General features: G+C 38.7%; 1 protein-coding gene across 1 annotated transcript; it reads left to right on the forward strand.

Moving 5' to 3' along the window:
• The first annotated feature begins 223 nt into the window (after positions 1–223).
• Positions 224–20039, forward strand: SYAP1 (synapse associated protein 1). The gene is made up of 9 exons (XM_026035292.1): positions 224–410; positions 3423–3541; positions 6986–7052; positions 8846–8919; positions 9213–9352; positions 11089–11234; positions 16815–16873; positions 17729–17876; positions 19006–20039. Exons 1-9 carry the CDS (start codon positions 224–226, stop codon positions 19131–19133), a joined length of 1068 nt encoding a protein of 355 aa, XP_025891077.1. The 3' UTR covers positions 19134–20039.
• The last annotated feature ends 7565 nt before the right edge of the window (positions 20040–27604 follow it).

Below are 27604 nucleotides of genomic sequence, written 5' to 3' on the forward strand. Positions count from 1 at the left end.
CGGCCTCCACCCGCTCAGCCGGAGCAGAGCGGCGGGCGAGCCCCGCTCCTGCCGGGCGCCGAGGCGGTGGCGAGGGGCGCGCGGCGACGGCAGCGGCTCCGCCCCGGGGCGGGCCCCGCCGCCCTCGGAAGTGGCGTACGCGGAAGGAGCGGCCGGGCCGCGTCTCTGCGTAGCGCGCTCGCGCCGTTAGGAGCGGCCGTTACGGCCGCGCCGCCCCGGCGCCATGTTGCGCGGCCTGGGCAGCTGGCTGGGTCTGGAGCGGGCGGGCGAGGAGAAGCTGCTGCCGGCCGAGGAGCGGGGCCCGGGCAGTGGCGCCGAGGCGGGCGACGAGCCGGCCGCGCGGAGCCCGGAGCCGGCGGAGCCGCAGGCGGACTCGGACCCGCTGCTCAGCCAGGCCAGGGGACTCGGCAGTGAGTGTCCCGGCGCGCGGGGCGAGCCCGGCGGCGGCTGCTGCGAGGGCCTCACGACAGGGGAAGGGGAAAGGCCCGAGTCGCAGAGTCGCTCCCCTTGCTGGGAGTGAGGGGGGSTCTTCCTCGACCTCCCCGCCTGGGGAATGGAGCTCGTGTTGCTGTTAAAGCAAAAAGCACGCTCAGTGCTTTTAAACCAGTAAATCTTGCTGTGGTGGCTGTGACACTGTTTGTAAGGTATCAGTAACAGGGCAGCAACTGAAGGAGAAAAGATTGACTGGTTTAAGGCACATAGAGGAGTTAGGTTGGAAGTTTAAAAATAGTTACCTGCTTTCCCTTAAGACAAAGCTTAAACAGAACTAAGYAGACAAGGTGTGCAAAGTGCTTTCAGTGAAGAACGTGTTTAAAGCCATTCTTCTCTGCCCCTTTTGGTCTCTGATGTTCCCATGTGTCCTCCTGTTTTGTATCGCTTTTAAGTGTTTGTTAGCTCTGACATGCATCACTGCTGAGCGTTTTGTAAGCTGGAGTTTTTCCTGCAGTCTGCTCCACAATTCTGAATCCAGCCCACACAACTGATAAACCTGGAAGCCTGAAAGTGAGCTGATTTTCATAAAGTCCACAAAAAAAAAAAAAAAAAAAAAAGGAAGAAGATGTAGTTATGGTGTAATTATAATTTCCCTTTAAATAATAATATCCAACAGAAAGAAGATAATTGAATTGCTGAATTGCTAATGGTTCTATGCACTGTTGAAGGGTGTTGCCACAGTGGCAATCAAAAATCAAATAAAAAATAATTGGATATTTGAAATATGAATCAAGCCATTGACTGCAAATACTTCAGTCATCTAAGAAAAGTTATTTAATTAGTAGTAGTTCTTTAAACGTTCATTACTGTTCTGATTCTGTGATCCGAGAATGTAGAAAACATACTTTGTGAAGTGCTCTTTTTATGTAAAAACACATTTCAAAGCAAAGTTGTTTTGTGAGGCTCATCTGTAATGAGACAAGGTCATAATTAGTTGTAGGCAAGAGTTCTGCTTTACTATAGTACATTCTTGGATATTTTCAGGAGAAGAATAATTACTGACTGTTGCACATTTAAAGATCCATCAAATAACAGTAAATGTACTAATTTGTAAAAGATGAAACTTCTTTGGATTCAATTTCAGTGAAATAATTAGCTCTGGAAATGAGAAATTGATCTAGTGATCCATTTATGTTTTGATTTATGTTCATCCATGTGACATGAGAAGGTTGTGGTGGAAAGGTTCTCTTTAAAAGCAGTTGGATGTTATTGTTTTAAGACTTGAAAGCTCTTTAACTATCAGTGGTTAACAACCAGCATGATTGTGTGGGCAGATTTCCCTACCATTTAAAGATTTCTACCAGAAAACTGCAGTGTTCCATATATTGAGTAGTCGGTATGCTCATTTTCATATTACTACAGAAGGTAGCATTGTTAGCAAGGTATCATCTGTGTTTGGAGAGTTTGTGATTATGAACTAAAAATATAAATATTACCCGTCAAATATTCCTCACACAGACTTGGAAGAGGGAAGTAGACATTCTTAGACCTTTGAAAGTGGAAACATTCATTTTTCACCACTAGTTCACTAGGGCAAGCACTCCCTTCTACTGAGGCTCTATAAGCACCTTAGTATAGGAAGTATAACTATATACTTGCCTTTAATAGAAAGAAAAAAAATTTCGGTCACACGATTGGCCAGAACTACATTGTTCAACTGCATCCAAAAACTCTGTTATGTTATAGTGTAACATACACCATCTGCAGGGACAAATGTTTCAGGAATTTTTGCATCTGAGAAAGCTTCCATAGATGCAAAAAAAGCAAATAAAAGTCAGGGGAAGTAATCCAGATGGCAACCTTGAACTGTTGGGAGAACTGTTGAACTGTTGGGAGATCCTGAAAAGGAAGCTACTTCTTTTCTTTCCTCTCTCAGCAAGTGCCTTTTTTTTTTTTTTTTTTTTGGTAAGTCCTCTGTGTTAAAATCAATTTCTTAGAATAACTGAAGTATATTTGTCATCCCACATACTTTTTTTATGTGTCGTATGCCTCAAGTATGTTTCTGATAATCACCATGTAGCTTTAAAAACACCATTACGTCTTCCTGCAAGTTTAAATTTTAAGTATTTGCTGACATTGTAATTCACTGTAATTGTGAAATTACAGACATAATACATCTCTTTAATGCAGTGCTGGTGATGTTAATTATGTGAGAAATAAACTAATTCAGGTAACTAAAGTACTTTAATAATATTAAAAACTAGTAATAGAGGACAACTGTTTGTGTTTTGTGGTTCTTTCTTGACACCTTTCTTTAGTTCAGCACTGCTGGTACAAAAAATACTTTAAAAAACTCTGATTACTCTGTATTTGCTACTGTTGTTCTGATGCTATTCAGAAAAATCAAAAAGAAGACCCTTGTTATTCCTAAGATTGAGTAGCAAAAATGCAATGAGACAGAATATAAAAGGGGAAGCACTGAAAACAGTAGAACTTTAAAACTTCTGAAGGAATTTGAAGGCTTACCAGAAATTATGTACACTTATTGACTCACTTAATGAGACTYTATTGTGCATGTTGATTTCTCTAATTTAAAAAAAAAAAAAGTTTTGCTCATGTTACTAAAGCTACTTCATTGTTTAATATATGAATATCACTTTAAATAGTTGAAGTTAAAAGAGGTACTGCTTCAGAAAATTGATCAGAGAGCGGCATTTTGAAGCCCATTAGAATTGCCTAGTTTAGGAATCATATCTAAGGTATGATAATTTATCATTTACAGAAACTTTGATCAAGCAGCTACATAACTAAWGAACAAAAATAGAAAAGGATTAGCAGGATTTTTAGGAGTTATTTGTAGACAAGAAGCTAAGTTAAATGGTTCTGAACGAAGACTTGAAGTAGGTAGCCAAAGGCAAAAACAAAAGAAATCTAGTAAGGATATAAAAAGGATATATAATTTTCATCTTTTTTTTTCTCATCTGTGAAAGGTTACCTCTTCAATTTTGCCACTGCTGCTACAAAAAAGATATCTGAATCAGTTGCTGAAACAGCGCAAACTATAAAGAAGTCTGTAGAAGAAGGGAAAATCGACAGTATAATTGATAAGGTATTTCATTTTTTGATTACTTGATCCATAACATCTGTTTGCTTACTGGTATTGGAATGTGTAAGAAATCTAGCACATGATACTTCATCTTTTTAAACTTGCTTTAGAAATTCGATGGTTCAAGCAGAGCTATTTCTGTCACGACAAACAGCCGGACTGAAGTATGCATATAGAGTAGACATGCCAAAAATTGTTGGTTTGTAATGTATATGTGAAAATGCAGGTAATAGAACAGCTCTTCTGTGAGCTTAATAATATATGCACTCATTTAAAAAACAGTGCTCAAATGTCTAGCTATGACGTGTTTCTGTATTATACAAAAAGCACTTCAGAGGCTTCTGTTATACAGTGCTTGCTAACTGAAGAGTTATTCAGGCATTRTTCATGTTGCTTGTTCTGTGGATCTTAGACCTGCTCACTGAACAGCGTTCAAGTTCTTATCAGAAAACAGAGTTGACTTTCTCATGTATTTTTCTAAACCATTGATCCTTTACCATAGTCATCTGAAAGTCTTACAAGTAGGAAAGAGTTTAATTTTGCTGTGGTGAGAAGGCAAGTAGGTCTGATCATTTTCTGCATGTTGTGACATCTGCTCTGTATGTTGAACACTACACCTTATTGTGTAACTTAATAGTGTGTTGTGGTTTTCATGTGAGCTTGTTTTGAAAATGACCGGGTCACTTATTTCAGTGAAGACAGTCTTTTCTCTGTCTACAGTCTTCTGCATTGTTTCTGAGGTGTCCCTTGCTTTGACAACAGCTCTCCTTTAGAAGTCTTTAGTTCTAACAGAGAAAAAGTGAGGTACAATGAGTGAAACAGAACTTTTATGAAACAAGGTATACCAGGTCATCCCATGATTTACTATATATAACTATATAGTTATATATATAGTGTATATATATATGTATAACAATATAACTTTGTCCCACTTTGGAAGCATATATATGTTAGCTTTCTGTAAACCAGCAACCAGGAAAAGGAATATTTAATATGCTTTATGAAATAATATTCTATGAGAGAATTCTTAACTGAATTTGAATTCAAATTTAAGATGTAGAACAGAATATATACTCTTTTGACCAAAGTTTGGTTAGTTGCAGTGTTATTGCTAATCAAAGCATGATCTAAAGGTTTGTAGAGTTGTAGTGGAGAAACAGATTCAATTATAACTGACCAAATGATCTGACGTTATGGAGGCTGTAATTTTTTGTGTCCTGCTGTGCTAAAGAAGACATTTTTGCCTGATGCTCCCTTCTTGCTTCTTGGAAGAGGTGCAGGGAAGTTGTTCTTCAGCACTTTTCAATTATAATAGGCTTAAGTCAGTGAACTGCRTAGTTGAGGTAGCTTTGTTGCTACTTTCTCATTGTCTAAGGTAATTTTCCTACTGAGAGCAGCAGCTGGGGGTGTCTGGGAGAAGTCAGGTGTGAGTTTTGTTTTTGTTGTTGTTGTTTCCCCAGCATTTCTCTTTAGTTCATTTAAGTGGGAACAGGAAATGCTCTATCCTATCTCTTAAATGCAACTCTGAAGCAGAATCAGAATTGAGTCAGCTTTATGGATATTGACTAGGAGATCCATAGAGTTCTACGGTTATGGTTCTATAAGGCCCTGTGAGATAATTAAACTGCTCACTACTATCCTTTCACTGATCCTGTCAGTTCTCTCTATTTCCTCTCCCCACTCCTGGTTCCACTGCTCTGCTCCTGACTCCATTGCTCAGCTTTCTTATGTACTTGCAGTGCTTAAGTCAAAAATTTGGCAGAGAAATAAAATCTAGCAAAAAGTCTAGTTGTGCATTTCAYGGGGAAAGGCAGTTTGGAAGGGGAGAGGAAATACTCAGGGTCAACCCAACACAGTGGGTGTCAGGTGAGACCAGACCCCTTCTCCCCTCTCAGACTTCCCCGTCTCAGCATTAGTGAGCTATTGCATTCATCTGGCTGTCTGCGGAAATAAAGTCTTACAATAAAAAATAAAATAAAATAAAATAAAAAATAAAAAAAATCAGAACATGCTGTTCATGCCCSATTTCAAATTGTTTTGAATTGTTCAAATTCAGTTGTTTTCATCAAATGACTCTTAAATTTCCCCTATGGCTGTATTTTGTTTTCATGTTTCATTGACGTTTTTAACAACAGCTAGCTGTACATAACAGGAAAGTTATAGTTGTTACAGTCCCTGATATGCAGGATGGTACTGTCTACTTGATATGTTTTTGATCCACAGAATATAGCCAACCGTATGTCAGCCAAAAAAAAAAAAAAGGAAAAATAGACTGAGAAGGCTATTTGATAATTTCTTTATAACAGAAATAGTAATGCTCATAAAATATGCTGTAGGTTAATTAGCTACAGTTTCTTGTGCCTAAATTAGCTTTTTTTTTTTTTTCTTCTGTAAATACCCTAGGTAAAATAATATGAATTTTCATTTTGACTGCAGCATACTGGGACATCAGATTGTAGTTTCCATAGCATCCTAAAGCTTTTCTTTTATACTATATGAAGAAATGCTAAACATTCATATCATTTAAGATGAGGAGCCAGTGCAATCTGTTGCATAATAGGTACTACAATAGTAYCCTCACTGATGTTACACTATACTGAGATTCCCTGGTTTTTAACTGGGAACATTTTTATAGGAATTAATCATAATTTGGCTTGAGAATTTGTATGCTTTTTGGCAACTTGCTTATTTGATCGGTAGGTGTCACTATTTACAACTTTTATCTTTCTAGAAACTTACGTTTTAAAGTTTTAACTTCTAGCTTGATACCTTTCTGTCTCTGCTTCTACTGTAGAACAATACARAACAATAAATTCTTATTTCTTGGTTATGGCATGCTGACTTGGGGAATTTGTTTGAAAGGACTAAATCTTACGCAGTCTTACACTGTGAAGTTGTGTGATGCACCACGCTCTTCTATGACCGTTCTCCATTTTTAATATTAACTTTAACATAGGACATTACTGGCAGTAAGTTCTTGATGAAATTTTGTCAGCCTTGTAAACAGAGAAATGATTCAGCTTCTGAGATTCACCAAGTCAATCTGAAAATCATACTTTAATTTGACCTACAAAATTGTTACTGCAGTGTATATATTTCTTCAGTCTTTAAAACATGTTATAAGAGCAAGGGTATATTCAAGTGTTTATACTATTTTAAAAACTTACTCTATATAGATCTAAGAAGATAATCTGCATTGTTTGTATTTGATTTGGCAAGAGGAGTGTTTTATAGTAGGCTGATGTTCAAATTAAGTTTCTCAATTAGGGTTTTAAAGGCAAAAAATGAGCAGTTCAGAAAAGCAGGCTCTGTAACTGACATGAAACATCTCTGATTCGTTTACAGAGAAGATTGGGGATGTGAGAATATGGCGCCACAATGTATTTGAAAGTGTATTTTGTCTAAACATGAAACACTTATATTCTGTATGTCTCGGTTTTATTGTAGACAATTATTGGAGACTTTCAGAAGGAACAAGAGAAGTTTGTCCAAGAGCAGCAAACAAAAAAATCTGGTACTGTACTTTTTTATTACACAGTTACTGGGTGTAACTGTAGAGTTCTACATTAACTAAAACTTCACTGGAAGCTGAATAATTAAGCTCATTCTCTTCAATRAAACATAGTTGTAACAGAGCTTAATGCCTGTTGTGAGGAAAAAATGCTGGTTTTATGTGAGATTAGTAAAGCAAAGGTGTTACATTAGATTTTTTTTTAAATCAAATATAACTTACTGTAAACAAAAGTCGGTGTGTTAGCAATACTGATCCTTCATTGTTGGTTATAACTTCAAGTGTGTGTATTATTGGAAGAGGGCAAACTAGTGACCTCTGTCTCCAGCTTTAGCAATTCTGTAACATCTTAATAATAGAATTGAAAACATGGGGTGCAAGGGTTGTGCTGTAGTATTTAATTAGTTTTACTGTGGGYGTTGCTACACTTGCATTAAAGGCATAATTGCTCTTTTGCTTTCCCAAAAGTCATTTGCTTTGTAGTTATCTGTGATCTAAATCCTTCTTTGAGTTATCCACCCATGTATTACTGAGATCAGTGGATCTATTTGAAACTCTAATAAGCATTTTTTTTCTCTATATGTTATGTTTCATCATTGGCTTATCATCTTTAATGTATTGACCTGAATACCATAATTTATTACTATTTGAATGTCATGCTTGTTTTTAACATTGAATATGAGACAGTTTTACATGGATCATGATTCACTTTTTTCATACTGTCTGTAGTTAATACATTTTATTCTTGAAGTGATGCACATGTGATCATGCTCTCTGTATATTTATCTTGTTGTTTCTGTTAATAAACTCTGGCATCTGTTGATAAGTGAGCTTCCACACACTTCATAGTAGTTGCATTGACAAAAGAGAGAGAGAGAGGTGGCCTAACTAAAAGCATTAGCATCAGCACGTAGCTATTAGATATCAATGAATCCACATGGGATGAACATCTTAAATATGCCAAGTGCACAGTCCTGTGCCACATGCGTGTGCAGGGAAGGTTGGACTAGATGATGTCTATAGGTGCCGTCCAACCCTAAGGATTCTGTGATTCTACGAAGTACATGGACAAGTGAGCTTCATTAGTTCTAGTGCACAAGAATTATTTGCAGACTACTAGCAATTCATCACAATATCCCTGCAGGGTGAATCAACATAGACAATGAAGAGATTAATCTATTTTTTGATCATTTAAAATAGTTCATTTTCTCTACTCATGGCCTACAGAATGAACTATTCTGGAAATACCTGTGTAGATATGTAAATCAGAGCAACAGGCACATGCTTATTCAGTGTATAACATCATATAGGTTTTTCTCCATAATTGAGGAATTTCTTCCTTAGCTGGTATCAGCCCTCTGGATGGGGGGGGAAAAAAAAAAAAAAAAAAGATTTCAGTAAATTATTCTGAAAACTTAAAAATCACACAGTTTAAAGGGCATCTAGAAATGACAGACTGCTCAGCCAGTTGCTACAGTGCTACAATACTCATACAGTGCTTCTTTAATAAGTCAAAGTGGCAAGTCTGAGAACAGTAGGAAGAAAACAATTAAGTTTTCTTTTTAAAATGAGCAAATTAGAAAGCAGCTATTTAAATTTACTTTCATTAAGCAAAGATATGGATCTTTAATTTCTAATAGAACTTATCTCATGTCTTGAGCTTAGCTTAGGAAAAAGGAACAATGAACAACATTACATAGTGATATATGTGATGTTTTATGCTATTTTGTTTAGTGATAGATTTTTGTGTTTTCTGTTTAAATGTAGTAAAATTACTCTTCTCCTTCTAAWAATAGAAGCAGCAGTGCCACCTTGGGTAGATAGCAATGAAGAAGAAACAATCCAACAACAAATACTGGCCTTATCAGCAGTAAGTATTTAGATTTTTTTTCAAAGTAAGTTTGTCTGGCACTATTGAGCAATATAATGTCAATATGAGGTTTTCTTAGATGCCTGCCATTACATTGGAGGAAATTGGGGTTCTTCTGGCACTGACTTGAGCTGAAGTAGATCCACAATACATTCTTTATTTATTTTTAAATGTTTATGTATTTTTGCACTATTACTAGAAATATGTGGTAAGTGGGGATTGATTTGCTGGTTGTGTTGAATGCCATCTCCTTGTTCTGCTATCTGTTAACAACTGTAATATGTTCTTCAAAGGATAAACGAAACTTTCTGCGGGATCCTCCAGCAGGTGTTCAGTTTAATTTTGACTTTGATCAGATGTACCCTGTTGCAATGGTTATGTTGCAAGAAGATCAGCTTCTCAATAGGATGAGGTTTGATCTTGTTCCTAAACAGTAAGTAGCTTTTGTTGTTAACTAGTAGTTACCATTATTAAATTGCTGTTATTAAATATTGCTGGTAACATTGTACCTGTAATGTTTCTGCTTTAATATTTCTAAGTTACTCTTTTTTTCACCACTTTCAGTTCCTTCAGTATGTTACTTGCTGTGTGTGTATTTTGTATCTGATAGTTTCACGTACGTGAAATACTGTAAGTGCAACATTGTTTAGCAGTTGAGGTGTTAATGGGTCCCTAGTCCTTCTAGTTCCTTTTTAAGATTTGAATATGGAAGGGATATTAACTTTTTCCAAGTTCAAGGCAGTAAACTGAGCRGGATCCCTCCCACACGCACACACAAAGTGGGGTAAGTATTGCAACAGTGTTTCAGATCTGGCGCTGTTAATTGACATCCCAAAGTGCTCAGTAGAGACAGGGGCCCTCTGAAGAAAGGACAAAAGAATTCACAGCAGAGACCAGTTCTAGTAGAAGCAAGGCAGGCACAAAAAAACTAATTTTGAACAGCTATGGATAAAAGCTCTGTGTTGTGACGCCTTCTAGTGGACTTAACTAAAAGATAAAKAATGCTTTTGTGCCAGGACTTCTTACCTGTTGCAGTATGGCTTCTTAATCTCTTTTTTTCTTTTGATCTTGGTTGTCTTCCCTATCCAGTCGCAAACTCTTTAAAGTTGTTTCACAGGTCACCTTTCCTGTTAAGTAGGAGTTTCTAGCATTAGTCTCCTTGTCTGAAGATGGAAATTGGAAAGTAAACAGCTTTGTGAGCTTCTCTGTCTTAACTTTCCTCCTTTGGTAGAACTTCCAGCTCCTCATTATATTTAGCCCTTCCCTGCTGCTCCTTTCTGCTCTGTCAAGCCCAGTGCTTTGCCTGTGTTCTAGTTCATCACAGATCTGCTCCCATGTTGCCTTCAGTCTCTGGTCCTGCTCTCCTTGCCACACCTACTCCATTGCTTAATAGATTTTCTTTAGTTAGTCTCAGTAGGCACTGTTTGCCTGAATATGTAAAATATGAGGGTAACTCCAGACTTTTTTTTTTTTTCTTTTTGTCCTACTTGGCTTCCTTTCCCAGCTGCCCTGCTTTTTCTGGCTTCTGTTTCTTCTGGGTTAAAACAGGCTTCTCTTTACTGGACGATCATTAGGGGGAAATGTCACTTAAGAGAAATGCCACTTCCTCTYACCAGAGCTGGTTGTTTACTAGATGACAGTTTCTAGTTGCTGAAAGTCTTGCACTTGCAGACTAGAACTTGCTAAAAGTCATTCAGAAACTGAAATAGTTTTGCTGCAATCTTAGTAGGGCTTTTGTCTGTAAATCAAAGATTCTACTTTCACCTGAGATCTAGAGAAGATGTACACGAATATATCTTTCACAATGAGAAAATGTAGGTTTTTAGATAGGAAGTRAAACAGATTAATTTGTTTTGTTAGGTTTGTTTACATTCTTTGGAAAGAGGGATAGAACAGCATAACGTTTTTTCCAAATGTGTATTTGCTGCCTGCTGTTAAGGTTTTTTTAAAAAAATAAATTCTTACCATTATATGTTTACACTCAGTATACCTATCTTGTAGAAGGTCTTTTTTTTTTTAARCTGTGTTTGCTTCACAAATTTTTAAGAGGCAGTTTAAGAGGCAGTTTTCTACTCCTTCCCTTAACATGTTTTGTTTTGTTTCATTGCTAGTTAGCAGAAGAAACTACATTCCCACATGTAGTCATGAAAATCTGTTTGTTCTCTCTAGCGTAAAGGAGGAGGTGTTCTGGAGAAATTACTTCTACAGGGTGTCCCTAATTAAACAGTCTGCACAACTCACTGCACTTGCTGCTCAACAGCAAGCTGTAGGGAAGGAAGAGAACAAAGGCAGAGAAGAGGACAGTCAACTGAAAGGTATGAAAAGGTTTGTTCTGACCTAGCTCATGAAATTGAATAGTTTAATTTCTGTCCTGCATACTGACTGTATGCCTAAAATGATCTAGAATTTGTATTCTGGGTTTCCTGCGAAATCAGGCACCTTGCTGGATGTTTTTGTGTAGTTGGGAGAGAGATGGTGTTCCCAGCACTTTTAACCCATTTTCACAGAATTGTGGAAATTTCAAGAGAGAAAACATTGTCCTTGTCCTATAATAGCTCAAGACACAAACTCAGGAGGTCTCTAGAGCTCCTTTTTGATCTGACACCAGAGAGAAGCGGGAGGTGCTTTAGGTTCATGTGCTAGATGGGAGGCACCAGGCAGCCCTGGCAGCTCTCGGGCCTGATGCTGTAGGCCCCTCTCAGCACCTTGCCCCTCTGCTTAGGCCTCATGCCACACAGGTCAGTTGATGTGGAGTTGGGTTTGCTGCAGGCAGGGCAGGCCCAGGGGCATGCAGGTGTGGAAAGGGACAGAGTGTATKGTAGGTATGTGGAATGGTGGGAGGACATGAGGCTAGCTGAGATTCAACCTTGTGAATGGAAAAAGCCACTGTAACTTACGTGATTCTGTTACAGTTTCCTTGGTGTACCATCGTAGACTCTCTTCTAGGTCAGTGGGCATCTTTAGAGATATGTAAGGTCTTTCTGCAAGCAGKATATTTACTAGATAGACTAGCTAACATACAGAGGATATCTAGTAGGCCATTAAATTCCAGCTTAAGCAAGGAGACATTCACCACCCTGTTAAGATATCCAAAGAATCTTTGCCAGTCCAGTAGACATTGGGCAGAAGAAAAGTTGGCCTCTGCTGCTCCCTCAGCAAATGCTTATATCCCCAAATTGTCATCAGCTCTCAAATCCATTGGCACTGATGACACTGACTGGTGACTGACAACCATACTATGACTGTCAAGTTGCCTCATTCCTCCCGCCCTCCATCTTTTTGTTACAAATTTCTCAGGATATTGCAACTTCCTATTTTGATATTTTTCCTCTGGAGACCATGTGCAATTAACGATCCCATCTCTTTAGTCCTACTTTAGTTTCTTGTTTCACCTTCTCAAAACTCTTGCAGAGCTTGGCAGTTTTCTTGGTGGTCTAAGCTAACATTGTGCACCTGGGCCTTGACACCTTGGGCACAAGCAGCTGAACTCTGGGGTGAGAGGAAAGCTGCAGGCTGGTTTATGGAGCAGGATTTCCATGTTGCRTATGAGATACCTTTTGCAAACAGACTAGTTTTTCTTCCATTTCTTGGAGATTCTTTGCAGGCAAGGCCTCCTTCTAGAATTAATCAGGAAATTGTGTGTCAGTCAAATCCAAGTAACATTGACAGGACAGTTCACTCTGCCATCTGTTCTGGATCAGAAGGCACCAATTCCGACTTCTTAAATGTAGGACAGTTGTCTGCTGTCCCAATGGACACGTATACTCAAACATTGTAGCATGTTCCCATGGTGAACAGCATACTATCAGTCATAAAAACTTATGCTATTTTAGATTTAGTAGTCTTAGAATATATATATCTATCTATATTATATATAGATATGTATACATATAGCCCATGATAATGTTGTATGGAGTGCAGAGGAGCTTTAGGCCAAACCTGTGCAATGTGACTACAGGCAGAGCACCTCAGAGACTGCCAGGCCCTCAGCAGGCACCATTTTGCTTTCATTTTCTCTTTCTGTGCCTTGTATGGACAGCATTTATGAACATTATTCCAAGTTGCAGCTTATGTTTTCCATTGCTACTATTTTAGGGCTGTGTTTTTGTTTGTTTTTTTGTTTTTGTTGTTGTTAAATACAACCACTATCAATCTTTTGGACCATATTGGCTGTATTTGTCCTGTCACAAACCATTTTTGCCACTACTAAAGGTGCCAACTGGTCACCTTTAGTAGTGTAGTAGTAGTAGTAGTAAGTAGTAGTAAGATTCTGGTCACACCTTACCTGCCTCTGTGGTTAGGTTTTTTCACTGGATGCTCTCCTGCCCTTTTATGCTTCGCTGTAGGATTTTGTCTTGATTGACTCTGCCTGGTGACTTGCACTCATATTCCCGTTTAATCTTTACTGTGTATATGGGCTTGGAGCTGTACTTCTTTTTTCTTTCCACAACCCTTTTTCTTAATGAGTGGCTAGTAAATCTACCCCTCCAAAGTTCATGCACATCTASTCCAGTATTTCATGCAAGTCTGACATCCTTTCCAAGTATCTTATAATCAACTTAGATTTTCCTTTGCCAGACCTGTGAGCCTTGTTTTCTTTCTGCCTTCTTTTATATTAATTCCCTCTATTTACTTTAATTAGAAGCCTGACAAGATGAGTAATATTTTTGTTAACTAGCACTGTTGTTTAGTGTTGTGTAACTTTTTAATCTTTTCATGCAAAACTAAGACTGCCATGTCTTAACTGGCTGTTCTTTTGCATATTCAAATATTGGCCAAAAAAGTAGCATTAAAAAAATGGCCAAAACCACCTTTCTTGAGGAAATCATAAACTGGCCAAGAGTTACAAAGGAAGAAAAGCTCAAGACAAGTGGATAATGTCAACTCAATATGGGAGGAAAAGCAGTCTCAAAGATACTGATTCTTTGTATATTTCATGTAATTTGGCATCTGGGTAAAGGAAAGAAATTGTACTGTTGATTCCAGCACAAGGATGTTGGCAAGGTAAAGCTGCTTTTTACTAGATACCTGACACTCTTGCAAGGTGCAGTTTCAAGGAAGCTGTGACTTTTTTCCTCATGTAAAAGAGCTATTCTTTAATGCTSCAAACTAACATTCTCATCAGAACAAACTTCTCTTTAACTTTCAGTGCGTGACATTTAGGCCCRTTTCTTACCTCTTCATGTCATATCACTGCTATGCTTCTTCCACATTCAGGTCTCATTTTTGTCATATTCTGACAAGCAAGTTATGTTTTCTTCTGTGTGCAGTTTTTTATGTGATCAACTGTCATCAGCTCCAGAAATCTCTAGCACGGTCCTTACTTTCGTCAGCCTTAACAGCTAAGTGAATGCCTTCAGTTTCCTTTTTCTTTTCTTTTTCCTTTTTTTATTTGGTTATTTTTCTTTTACRGATTTTTCCGCCTATTGAATTGTTCATTATATCAGCTGATGGAATTATATTGTTAACTGTAGTGATTGTCTTCTCCCCTGGCTTCTGTAGTGCCTTACAATAGATCTTTGAGTGTACGTAGAATCTTTGTAATCTTTGAGCCTTTTAATCCATGAGCCTTTAGGTGGCACTTGGAAAGATTTCCTCTAGCTTAGTAATGCATAAGTTTTGCCAAAAGAGCTTTTCTTCACTATTGTTTTTAAGCATATTCACTGTGAAATTTGGTTACTATTATTATGTCTCCTCTTATCACAGAGCACTTGCTTGATTTCTGTTTTTTGTATCTCATTGCTTCAGTAAAACAATTTTAGAAAATAGGAAACTGCTGCTGCTGTGGTTGGTTGGCTTGTCAAATAGAAGCCCTTCTGCTATTAATTACAGTGTTGAATGTTTCCTTTACGCAAGTTGATGGTGTAGTTAAGTGAGCAGGGGTAAAAGGACAATGTAAGCTTGGTTTTAAGCAGTGTATTATGTAGGTCACATTTGCAAACCCAAGCCATCGCTCTTTCAAAGGAAGTGTTTCAGCTCTGCAGGAGAAACAGGGCAACTCACCCTCTTGAACAACAAAACTCTTATCTTTGAGTCATCCTCTTAGAAACTCTTTGAAATTGCAATCAAAGAGAACTCTGTTGGATAATACCCAAGGAGTTCTGCTAGAAAAGCTTACCATCCCAACTGAAACATTTTCAGCAAAAGTTTACAAAACAAAATGCTGGTTTTGGACTGCTGGGGATCTCGTGCAATTCAGAAGAGCACTATAGGCTGTACAGATAGGCTAACTGTCCTAATGACTACATTTTATGTAATGGCAGAGATATATTTACTAGGTCATGTTTTTATTGAGTCTGTTTTTTATCAGGTCTTGGGGACTGTGAATCATCCATGTTTCATTTTATATTAAAATGACTTTTTTGAAGGTTGCATTCCCTGATTGGTGGATAAAACTAGATGCAGTTGTCTGCTTATSCTGGCTGGTGCTCAGAGTTTCTTCTCAAAGCTGAGTGATGTCTGCAAAATGGAGTTAATGGCCTTCCATTTCATCTCTATCCACCCCCTCCTTGTATGCTGTTTCCACAAAGTTTAATTAGCGTGGCTGGTGGGGAGGAAAATAGGGATAAATTGGAGTCATCCCCTTTGTACTGTGTGCGCACCACATAGCCGAACGCCGCATTCTGGTCCTTCTCCACATACCAGGAGCTACTTCCTTGGGAAGGAGCTGGGTGTAGGAGGGTGGTGCTAGGCCAGTGCTCAGCAGCCTGGGATGTGGCCCAGCACTGAGCTGCACTGCTGCCTCTGCAGGAGGGAGAGCCCTTGTGTTGAATCCAGGCTCTGCTCTGGCCCTGTGCGTCAGGCACTGGGCAACCAAGGGTYCTGCAGCCTCTTTGGGCCTGTTTTTGGGCGCAGTAACAGCCCCGCCGCAGCCCACGAAGGACAGCGAGAAACGAGGGTGTGACAGGAGCCACTGAGCTGCGTAAGCAGGAGCAAGCACCAATTAAAGAATTATTTTAATTAGCACTGATCTCAGTTTTGCAAATTAAACCCCCCAAAATTCCCCCTTCAGAAATTGCTGAGTTAGCAGGAGAGGCCACACTGCAGTGCATGGAGCTGCAAACTCAAGTGCTTTGMATGCTAAAACAAACAAAACTGCTAACCTAGCACATAACTATGACCACAACCTGCCCRGTACGTTAACTGCTCTTGCAGCCCTGTGGCTGTTCATTGCAGTCTTTCTATCTTGCTAGTTGCATGTGGAGGAGAAAGCCTGAAATGTTCTTTACCTGTCAAGAACAAGATCTGTCCCTGCATACAAACAGTCCTGCCCCTCTAGCCCCATGCTACTAAATTCAGAGTGCCCACTAAGCATTCCTGAGAAACTGGGGGCAACTTCCAAGGTTCCTGATTTTCAATGATTTCTTCTCCCCTATGTGGAAGGCAAGGGAAGGCTGCAAAGAGATCGTCTCGGGTGCCTTTGGGATGTGCACATGGGTGGAGCTGATGGATCTGAGCCAGGTGTTGCACTGTCTGCAGCAGTGGCCCTGTGGGGAAGGGTGGYGACTGCTCTAGGTGGTGACTGGATTTCAGGAGGAAGCCTACATCTCTCTAACATTATAGGTTTTGCACCCTGTGGTGCAAACTGTGAGTGTTTTATAGAAAGCATTTTTCCTGTTTCCCAGCTGTTTGTATTTCATAGTTATTTAGATTGTTTTGAGGTTTAGGGCTAAACTTTGGATTCAAGAGGAAGGAAATATTTGGTGAATTTGACTTAATTAAGCATATAAAATTTCTGCTTTTCAAGATCTTGTTTTCAGTGCTTCGCCCATGGCTGAATTCAGCCTTTAACCATAGGGATTCCTTAAAATTGAGAATAATGTTTTCTTTTATATTTGAGCTATGTGGATTAAATGAGATCTTTAAATATAACTGTTTTTTTCTCCTCTCATTAGAAACTGTACGGCCCAAAACACCACCTGTTACAATAAAGTCTCAGCTAAAATCTCAAGAGGTAAAAATGCTTGTGTTTTATCTGGTATTTAGTATGTGAAACTACTATTAATCATTTAATTATCATTAATACATAATTAAGCATCATTCAGTACATCATTAGGCATCCTTTTGAGGCGGTTGTAATAATACAAATATCTGCCACTTTTATTCTAACTTGCTGCTGTTGCTGCTGATTCCTCTGCTGTTCTGTAGTGAGAACATTTTATTTTTAGTACATATACTTCAAAGCTCATTTTTAGTAGGAAAAAAATGATAGTGCATCTGAGGAATAAGTACTTTCATTAGTGTCTTCCATACTGCAGTAATACAAAGTGGGAGTTTATGTTCATTTTTAACTCAGATGGGTAAGATGCTTCCACCGTGTTTAGATTACAAAGTTTGTATAGTATTTAAACATGGATGCTTCATTAAAATGTAGGCTCTTGCACATGCACAGTGTGCCACATTGTATCCAATTCTTTAGCAATAGAAAGTTTAAGTTTAGGGCATCTAAATGATGATTTTCTGTAGCAATATTATTTAATTTTGAATGTACCAAGAGCTTTCCTTGATGCTGTAAAAACCATGAACTTGGATGCCTAATGACACTTTGTAAAAATAAAGCTTTTAGAGGAATGCAAAAAGAAACCTAGGATAGAAAGCAGACTGTTTTCAGTATAGCTGACATTATAGACATTCTTATACAGACATATAGACATTCTTGTCTATGCAAAACATATTCTTTAAAAATGTATTTACAATGCATTTTGTTTATTTGGTGACTCTAAATGACAGTCGCAAAAGAGAAAATATGTATTGGTGGCACTTTTTATCTCTTTGTAAATAAGTTTCTACAAAACTTGTCTTATTACAGGATGAGGAAGAGATTTCCACAAGTCCAGGTGTATCAGAATTTGTGAGTGATGCTTTTGATGCCTGCAATTTGAATCAGGAAGACCTAAGGAAAGAAATGGAACAACTGGTGCTAGACAAAAAAAGAGAAGAGACTTCATTAGTAGAAGGTAAGTTTGAAAAAATAATTAGTTTATTTTGGCATCTCTTTTACCACCTCTGTTTTTGTGGGKTTTTTTTAGTGATTGTATGAGGCTACATGATAAACAGTAAAATAAATAAACTTCTTTTTACTGCTGTCTCTATTCGAATAATTTTTAAGATGGGTTGATTGAAACAAGTACTGTACTTAAATTTAGGAAAGTAGATTTATGATTGTTTTTCAAAGAGAGACCTGTTCTGCAAGGAAATGTTACAGAAATCAGTGATAGTTATTAGAACAGTCTAGTAATGTCTTTTGCACAGTATTACTTATACAAAGAATCTTAACAATTTTAAATGGCTCATTTATGAAAGTTAGTAGCAGAATATTTTCTCCAGCTCCCTTCTTTGTGTTCTTTCATAGGTACTTACGTACCACCCATGTTTGGTTTTTTTTCTCTGTTTCTTTAATTGACATCCTCTTAATTATAGTACAGTTCATTACTGGAAGTCAGGAAATATTTTCTTCTGCATGAACACAGCAGAAAAGGCCAGGTTTGTACCAGGACGTGGATTTACAGGTGCTTTTGCTGTAGAAGTTTCACGTGCCAAAAAAAAAAAAAAAAAAATCAGGAGCTCCCTTCTTTGTGTTCTTTCATAGGTACTTACGTACCACCCATGTTTGGTTTTTTTTCTCTGTTTCTTTAATTGACATCCTCTTAATTATAGNAAAAAAAAAAAAAAAAAATCAGGAGCAAATATTGTGGGTGACTTTTAAAAGAACTAGGTATATTCTACAAACTTAGGAACTTTATTCATTTCCTGAATAATGCACACTTCCTTTTGTGAGACTTGATAGAGATTGAGTTGATAATAATGGAAGACTTGAATTCATTTTAGAAGAGGAGTTTGGAGAAGGGAATTTGTCACAGCAAAGCCATGAATTTACTTTTTTATCTATTTACTTTATATATTCATTAAAACATGCACACAGGAATCCAGATGTGTATATTAATTATGATCATCAAAAATAATATTTTTATTTTGATGTTTCTTATATTTTGAATGAGACTTAAGGGAGATAGGATTGACTCAGTTTCTTATCTTTTTTTTAATAATTGATTCTCACACGTTTGTTTAATCATTTATCTTCTGTAGAAGAGACTGCTGATTGGGAAAAGGAACTACAGCAAGAGCTTCAGGAGTATGAGGTGGTGACAGAATCAGAAAAACGTGATGATAACTGGGACAAAGAAATAGAGGAAATGCTGCAAGAAGAAAATTAAGCATTTTCATGAAATCACTATAATCCTATTTTTTCTAAAAACTGACATGAAATTTTGCTTTCATATTTTGCTTACGAAAGATCTTCAAACARTATGACAGAATCTAAGACCATTATAATTCCATACAGGGATATAAGCAGTATTGCTGTTCTTTGAGAAGTTCTTCACAGTTCTTTTAAAAGAAAGAGAGGGACTCCAGGCTACGTGTAATAATTACAGATGGCAAGAGGGTTACATGAAACAATGTTGTGAGGCATTCTTTGAGGGGGTCAAGAAGTCCTGCAGAAACACTTTCAAATTGAAGAATGTCAAGTTAAGTTGGTCTACAGCCTTCTGTTCAGCATGTAAAATTGGATGTTTTAAGTAACTCAGTCCTTGAAAATGACTGTATTTCATCACACCTGCACTCTTGTCCCTGTATGATCTGTGACTGTGTACCATTTATAAGGTACTTGTAACTAGTAGCTTTAGTGTGTATTTAAGTTCCTTAACATATGTAGCCAAAGACTTTATATAAAAGCCTATCAGATGAACTTCTGATAACATGTTTAAAAATACTAATTCAGACTCCAAAAGATGTACAGGTTTGATATTGATCGGGTGACAAAACCGGTAAATGTTTATGCACTTAAATACAAGACAGTTCCTGCTTGGATTAACCTGCTCTTTTTGTTAATACATTGTACTAAGCTACTGCCTTTTCCCTRCAGGAAGAGGTTGTTAAATGCATTKTTTCTTCAAAAGATTTATTATTTCCATTTCATTTCGCGGTCTGTGTGAGAGCAAATTAAATGTTTTTCCTTATTTTAAAWGTTGAGAAATACAAAACTTTGGGTTTTGGTTGACTTTATTATACTGTAGATATGTATAAAATTGATTGGTTTCTTTGGAGTGTGAGGGCAGGGTGAGTGGCAAACATACTGGAATATGTCTGACCATGCCTCAGACTTGTGCATATTTCAAAACTATACTTTGTTACGGTGTGTAAGTCATGAAATCTAAATAAAAAGTTTTCTTTAAAAGTCTTTTGATTCTTATTAGACTGCTGGATATTATGTATAGCTTTTCCTTTAAGTTTGTAACTTGATGTAATGAAAACATAATGCTCCATTTATCATCTATTCCATTAACTTTTATGATAAAGAACCCCTAAGACTCTAAATACGAAGGAAAATGAGTAAAATAAAGTATGACCCACTGAGCACAACTAAATAGTGTGAAAGTTCTGTGCAGTAAGTTTTGTTCACACTGGCATTGCTCACTAGGTCTGTTCTTGTTGGCAATACTCCCTTACTAGTCTTTTCAGGSTGCAAAACAGAAGAATGCAAAGTTTGGAAGAACTGGCCTACTTTTTTATAAAGAAAGAATACACTTTTATATGTCTTTTTCTACAGTACTTTCCATTCTTGAACCATGGAGCCAATAGAGATCTGTGGCGTAATTCAGAGAACATGTCTTAAAAGAGAGAAAGCAAAAGCTTAGCTAGGCCATATAGCTTCTTATGTAAAACCTCTGACGTGTGTACCATTGGGATTTTTTTTCTGTGTGCTTCCTGTTCAAAAGCTACTTAGATTTGGCCTAACAAATCTCATAGTTCAAGAATTAATTTTTTTCCACTGTTGGTGAATTACAAATTTTCTACCAATATGAACAGCATCTGGGCTTGAAGTATAGAGGATGGTGGTGGTTGTTTTATTTTTTTTCTTCCTCTCCAAGAAGTCAATATTCAAACCTAGAAACACCGGGATAAGGAACTCCTGAGTTTGTTTCTACTGCCAAAATGCTGTCCCTCAAATGATTTTTGATAATGAGATTTCAYTAGCACTATCATATTGTAGGAGAAATCTGATGCTTTCATTTCATTTTGAAAATCCAACTATTCCCATGAAAAGGCRTACTGCAAAGTAAGTTTGCTGTGTAAGTGTAGATTTGCAGAACAGAAAAGCAGTGATGCTTTGAGGAAAAGCTGGGCTTGGTTTTATAAGATGGCATTTGATAGCTGTGTTTTCTAGTTTGATTCTAGTCTACAAGTACAGCTAAATATAGAAGCACCAAGAACAAAATTCAAAGTTTGTGTAGATATTGATGGATTTCATGGCATATACCAGAAATAATCTTCATAGACAAACTTGATTTACCAGCATGTACACAATTTAGATGTTATTACCTGATTTCAAATTATTTCCTGTTTTCATGTTTGTTTAATGCTTTTTTTGGTTCAAGGCAGCCAGTAAACATGTTCATGCAGGTTTTTATCTTCATAGTCAAGGAAGAGTTTGTCCAAATGAAGAAAAATGCTAATGTTTTGTTTGTGTAGAACCACGTATAGAAATAGATGCAGTTGGCCTGGTGGGATAAGGCATCATCATGTCATTAGGACCTAAATTTGTAAAGTAATGCTAGTATATTGTAGACTAAACACTTTTCTGATGCTCATGGCATTAGAAAATACTTGTGGATTGTACAGGAGCTCATATGCATGCATGTGCATATGCATGTGCTCTTTCTTAGCATAATAAATAAGGTGATGTAGTATCCGACTTAATGGTAATATAAAGAAGGAATAAGGGGATCTGATGAATATGTCTAAGCACCTGAAGGGGTAATGTAGGGAGGATGGGGCCAAACTCTTCTCAGTGGTGGTCAGTGAAAGGACAAAGAGAAATGGGTATAAGTTGCAACACAGGMAGTTCCATCTCCATGTGAGGAGGAACTTCTTCCCTGTGAGGATGACAGAGCCCTGGCACAGGCTGCCCAGGGAGGCTGTGGAGTCTCCTTCTCCGGAGGTCTTCAAAACCTGCCTGGATGCCACCCTGTGCTCTGGGTGTCCCTGCTGGAGCAGGAAGGTTGGACTAGATGATCTATAGAGGTCCCTTCCAACCTCAGCCAACCTGTGATTCTGTGATACTGTGAACATTGAGCTGTTGCAGTTTCCTAGGTCAGTGTGTAGGACAGGAAATAGAGCTGTTGTCAAGGAGGCCACGTGGTGGCAATGACGTGGTACCTGGTGGACGTTCCTGAAGCACAGGAAGAGCTTGGTCCAGCTTGTGACTCCTTGTGTGGAGGTGGTTATTCCAGGAAGGCCTTTCCACCCATAAGTGGCCCAAAGACAAGGTCTCCTGTCCTTATTTTTGCCCTCTGAACTTCATTCATCTTACTTTTAGAGGACACTAGCAAGCCTCCCATGAACAAATGCATAAAATACCTAGGGGCCCTGCAACATGAGGCAGTCAAGTAAATGAAAGGATCTTGAGGACAACATTTGCAGGAAACTTTTGTAAAGAGACTGAGAAGATTATACACTGTTTTTGAAACTTAGAGAAGTCCTATCTTTTTTTTTTAATCATGAAAAATGAAGTGGTTTCAATTTGCAATTTTTTTCAAATTAGTTGCCTTTGTTGCCATACGTTTTCTCAACAACTTACTTAGAGTTCAATGCATATCTTTATACTGTCTTCATTTTTAAGATCCACGTTCTGTTCCTCATGCAGAGATTGCTGGACTTTCCAGTACCTTTAATTTAATTCGCTGTGACAAGTGTCTAACATTCCCAACAGCTTGTCCATAGGGAGAGGGTCTAAGCTTGATTTTGGTAAAAACATGAAAATAGATAGACCTCTTGATGTTCACAGTAAATTTTATAGGCCTTTGTATCACAAATGTGTTTTAGTAACACATTTCACTCACATAAGCAGATAGGCTGGCATTTTTCTTATCAGTATTATTCCAGGCTATGGGATAGACGCTTGTAAACGCAGCAAAACAACTGCAGAAAGAAATCCAGAACAAAACGCAGGGAAACAAAAGGTGGATGTGAACAACAAGAATATAATAACAAACTGTAAATTCAGAGGAGGAAGAGGAAAGATTATAAAAGCTTGACCTTTTTTTTTTTTTTTTTTTTTTTTTTATAATAAAATTTTCCCCTGTGCTTTCTTTGACTATTCACAGTTGTTTACTAGAAGTTAAGAACTTCTTTCCTGTGAGGGTGACAGAGCCCTGGAACAGGCTGCCCAGGGAGGCTGTGGAGTCTCCTTCTCTGGAGATCTTCCAAAACGGCCTGGATGCCGCCCTGTGCCCTGTGCTCTGGGTGTCCCTGCTGGAGCAGGGGGTTGGACTAGATGGTCTCTAGAGGTCCCTTCCAACCTCAACCATTCTGTGATTCTRTAAAGCTGATTGAAGCTCTCCCTTCCCTGGGTTGTTTCAGCAAGCGCAGCTTTCCTTCGCTTTGCCYTTGAGCTGGCCCACAGAGCGCTTGACCCGCTCGCGCTGGGAGCCTGGGTGCTCGCACGGGGCCTTCAGCGCGTGGCCCTGGGGCACAGCCTGGCCACCCTGCCTCCCAGCGCCTGTAGCACAACCCTGGACTCAGCCACAGCCCGACGGCCGCGCACGTCTGACTGACCTTTGCTTTGCAGCGGCTGTTACGTGAAGGCCAGCGCCGTGTGGCACCCAGCTGATGGATCCGGGCTGCGTCCAGCAGGAGCACAGCAGAGAGGGGCCCCGCACGGCCTRGGATAGCGTGACACTGGAAGCCACTGTGCAGCAGCCTGAGCCTGAGCTATCCCTTTATGGCTTTTTTTTTTTTTTTTTTCTGAACAAAACTTTTTTTTTCCCTTTAATCTTAAACATAGTTTTTTGTTTAGTCAAGAGTCTCATTGTTTTAAGCAGACTGGTAACAGTGAAAGACTAGTTTTCTCTTTATTATCTTGAGTAAAATATTTCAGAAAACAGCAGTGATGCAATTTCTGTAAAATACTCAACATTCATGTCTTTATTATCTCCTCAGTATAGCCCAAGATCACATATCTTCATGTACATATGTATAACACAGTTGCATGTATTTTCATGTCTAAGTATATTGCAAAAATCCCAACATTTCTTCCCTTTCGGCTGTTTTTTTAATCTCAGAGCCTTTGCAAGAGGAGGAGCAACCAGAATAATTATAATTAGTCTGTCACTGTCACTTTTAAAGAGATTCAGAACTATGCAGAAATTTTCTTGAAGAATGAATCACATACTTCATTTCATAAAAGTGTGATTTCCATTAAAGGAAAGATTGTGAATGTTTTCCTTTGGGAAATGTTTCCTTAGGGAATGAATCCCTATTCATGAGGCTATAAGAATCCTCTCCAGATACACTTAAGAGCTGTGCCTAACCCAACACTATATGGGCAAAAAGGTGATTTTTTTTTCAATTCAAGTGGTTCTAACAACGTAGAAGACAAAAGAATAATGCAATTAGTTGAATGTTCCATATAAAATTAGAAAAATAAAGTTTTGATGCTTGCTTCAAAACATTGTGCTATAAAGAAAAGCACATTTGGCATGGGTTTAATTGCATCCATGCACAAAMCCCTAATTCTGCAGTTGTGATTGTTTTTTGTTCTCTTAAGCGATAGTTTTCATGTGCAAAGTGAAGGTTTCAGTGCCAGGTAAAACCTGGCATTTCTCTGCATTTCCTTTTGTTCCTTAGAAATGAGGTTAATTTACTTAATAGCCCAACAAGGGCCAGAGTAGATTGATTGCATCCAACTTTTTATCCCACATAGTTCAGAGAAGTTCTCATGCTGGCCATGTGCCCTTACAGGGCTTTGATGCCTGCAATTTAGACATCAAACAGTTCTGCTTTTGCTGTATCATCAGCGTGCATCCCGTATCATGTATAACAAGACTTTCAAGCCCATTGCGTTGGGTGGATGAGAAGCACTATTAGAAGAGCTTCACTGAGGTGGACAGAAGCTCTGCGTGTGTTCAGTGCAGATGGGCAAACACTGGTCTTTCTCGGTGGGATGCAGAGTCAGAGAACTGGTGGGAATGAGGATGCAAGAGATGGAAGCTCTGCCTTAACAGGCAAAAACACAGGATCATGAGGGCAGAGGAGTTTGTCTAAGGCCTGTGCATTGGGTCTCCCTGGCTGTGTCGGTGCTTCTCCATCAGGCCATGTCTCAGCACGTGCTGGAATGCGACAGCCTGGCGTGTTGAACGGCTAGGAAGGAAGGCCCCCAACTCATTTCTGCGCTGGGGCAGCTGCCATTTCCTCTCTCCGTTCCTTACGTGAGCGCGGGCCAGGCGCTCCTTGCAGGAGCAGTGGCCTCGCTTCCTCTGGCGGGTGCTGCCATAGATGGTACGAGAAGTCATGAGAAAACTTGGGAGGTGACTAGCAGCGCTAGTCTGAGCCCCAGGCTGATCTTAGTCATGGGAGATCAAAGATCCTGGTCCAGGTCCTAATGAATGACAACTGCATTCTCTCTGAAATCACATTTGCACGAACTCATAACCGGCCATGATCCCTATCCATATGAATGGCCAGTTCCGTTTTTAAACTTGTTTCTGACTTCAGTGGTGTTATGAGGTAATGAATTTCTGGATGTGTGAAGGTCAAGCCTTTTTAAATGTACCTACCACCTTTTAATTTAACTGAACTCTGCGATACATAGGAAAACAGAACGTCTTGACTTTKCCTTAACCATGCCCCATGTGCTGCTTTCGTAAGAGCAACAGCTTCAGACTTTTAAATCTTACCTTGTGGGAGTTTTTCTATGCCCCCAATATTTTTTGCCATCTTTTTTTAGAGCTCATTAAACTTCAGGATTCTTTTTCAGGAATGGAGGTGTGACAAATAGAACAAACGTGTAGGAAGATGCTCCACCCAGCTGACACATCCTACTTTTATTTTTCTTTATTACTTCTCATCCCACTCTTTGCAAATCCTGACATCTTGCTTGCTCTTTACTTATAGCCGTACATTAATCTGGTACATGTTTACAGCAATGCCCACATTGGAACCCAGGCCAATTTCCCTGGTTGCCATCATTTAGTTTTAGTATGCTGTGAAGTATAAGAATAGTAATACAGGGAATTCATCCCTAATACTTGGGACCTCCAGAAAAGCCATTAATAGGGTTTAGCTGCAAGTGTGTTCCTGTCCTCACAGGAGTGGAATACTAATTTCGAGCATTAGTAGTATAAAGCACATATGCCTTGTTACAAAGTGCATTTTTGAAGAAAACTAATTCACTAAAATACATAGATAACAACTTCCATTGCAAGCATTAATGTGACTGACAATACTAAAAGTTTTTATGTAATCCATTTTCACATCTGTGTTCTTCACTGTAAGCATTTTCTGCATGCTCCTGTCTCTAACTACATTTGAAGGCTCATGTTAGTTCTCTCGAGATGCCTGCACAAGCTGTTCTCCAAAAATACTAAACCTGTGTGAAAACCGACCTGTTAGGAAGTCATATTTTTAGTCACAAAATAATTATGATTGATTTCTATCATTGTATCAGGAGAAAAAAAAATAGCTGCCAACCTAAGTGTGAAAATAATTATTGCTGAAAATATGTTCTCTTAACATCTGGTACCTCTTGAGGAAAACTGTTCTACTTGACGTAACGGCTTCACACAGACTCCTGCTGAATGGTCCTTGCTAACCTGTTTGGCACCCAAATTCACCAAAGCAGGCCGTATAATGAATTTTATTGAAGACTTAAAACCAGAAAGAATTCTGGGATCCTTTCTTTTCTCCCCTCTCTCCAAGTAGCTCAAATGTGTAATTACCTTCTTTCTTCTCTTCCATACAGCACGTACTCATGGGAAGGGAGGGAACGAGCAAGGGCAATTTATGGTGTGTTATATATACTTTGTGTGTGTGTGTGTATATATAATATTTATATATATATATAGTTGAAAGTATATGTGTGTGTGTATGTATACGGACATACATTCACATATGTATACACACACATACCATACATACTTTCAAATAATGCTTGGAATAAATTAGAGTAATCGTAAAGCCATATTTAAGGACTGCACAAACCCTTCCAGGACGAACAGGAGCACATTTGGATGCACTTCTTGCTGCTCTCAAAAGAAAACATGAGAAAGATTTTGAAGTATCAGTGTTCAGAAGCGGGAGGGCAGGGTCCCTTTCTTCCTTTTTCCAAGAATGACACCACTATTATGGATGTTTGTAAAGCAACGAGTTGTTATTGAGGGGTAAAAATACACTATGCAAAAATCAGAGTGATAATCCAAAAATATAGCATTTTCTTCCGAAATTAGCCCTTGCATAGTTCTTGTAAGAATTGATTTTGTATGTAAGGACAAAACAATGCAAGCAGGTACAGATACTGCCTCACAAAAGTTCCTTCAGTCAAGGCCCASTGCACCCATTTTCTGGAGGCATTTGAAGATTTTCAGTGTGATATTTCTGCATCTACATAACTACATTAAAAAAAAAAAAACTCTTCTTTTTTAAGACTTTCCTTTAATAAATACTTTCCTTACGCTATGAGGGGGACAAGTCTATTTTCCCGCATAGCAGGAGCACACGCATTTCCGAGCTGCGGCCGCACGGCGGCCCGGTGCCGAGCTGCCCCACGGCGGCCCGGTGCCGAGCTGCCCCACGGCCCCTCTCCACAAGGGCGGGCCCCCCTCGCGCGCCCCCTCGCGCGCCCCCGGCC

This window comes from Nothoprocta perdicaria, unplaced genomic scaffold (assembly GCF_003342845.1).
Source record: "Nothoprocta perdicaria isolate Ctin4 unplaced genomic scaffold, notPer1 scaffold_158, whole genome shotgun sequence".
Taxonomy (NCBI): Eukaryota; Metazoa; Chordata; class Aves; order Tinamiformes; family Tinamidae; genus Nothoprocta; species Nothoprocta perdicaria.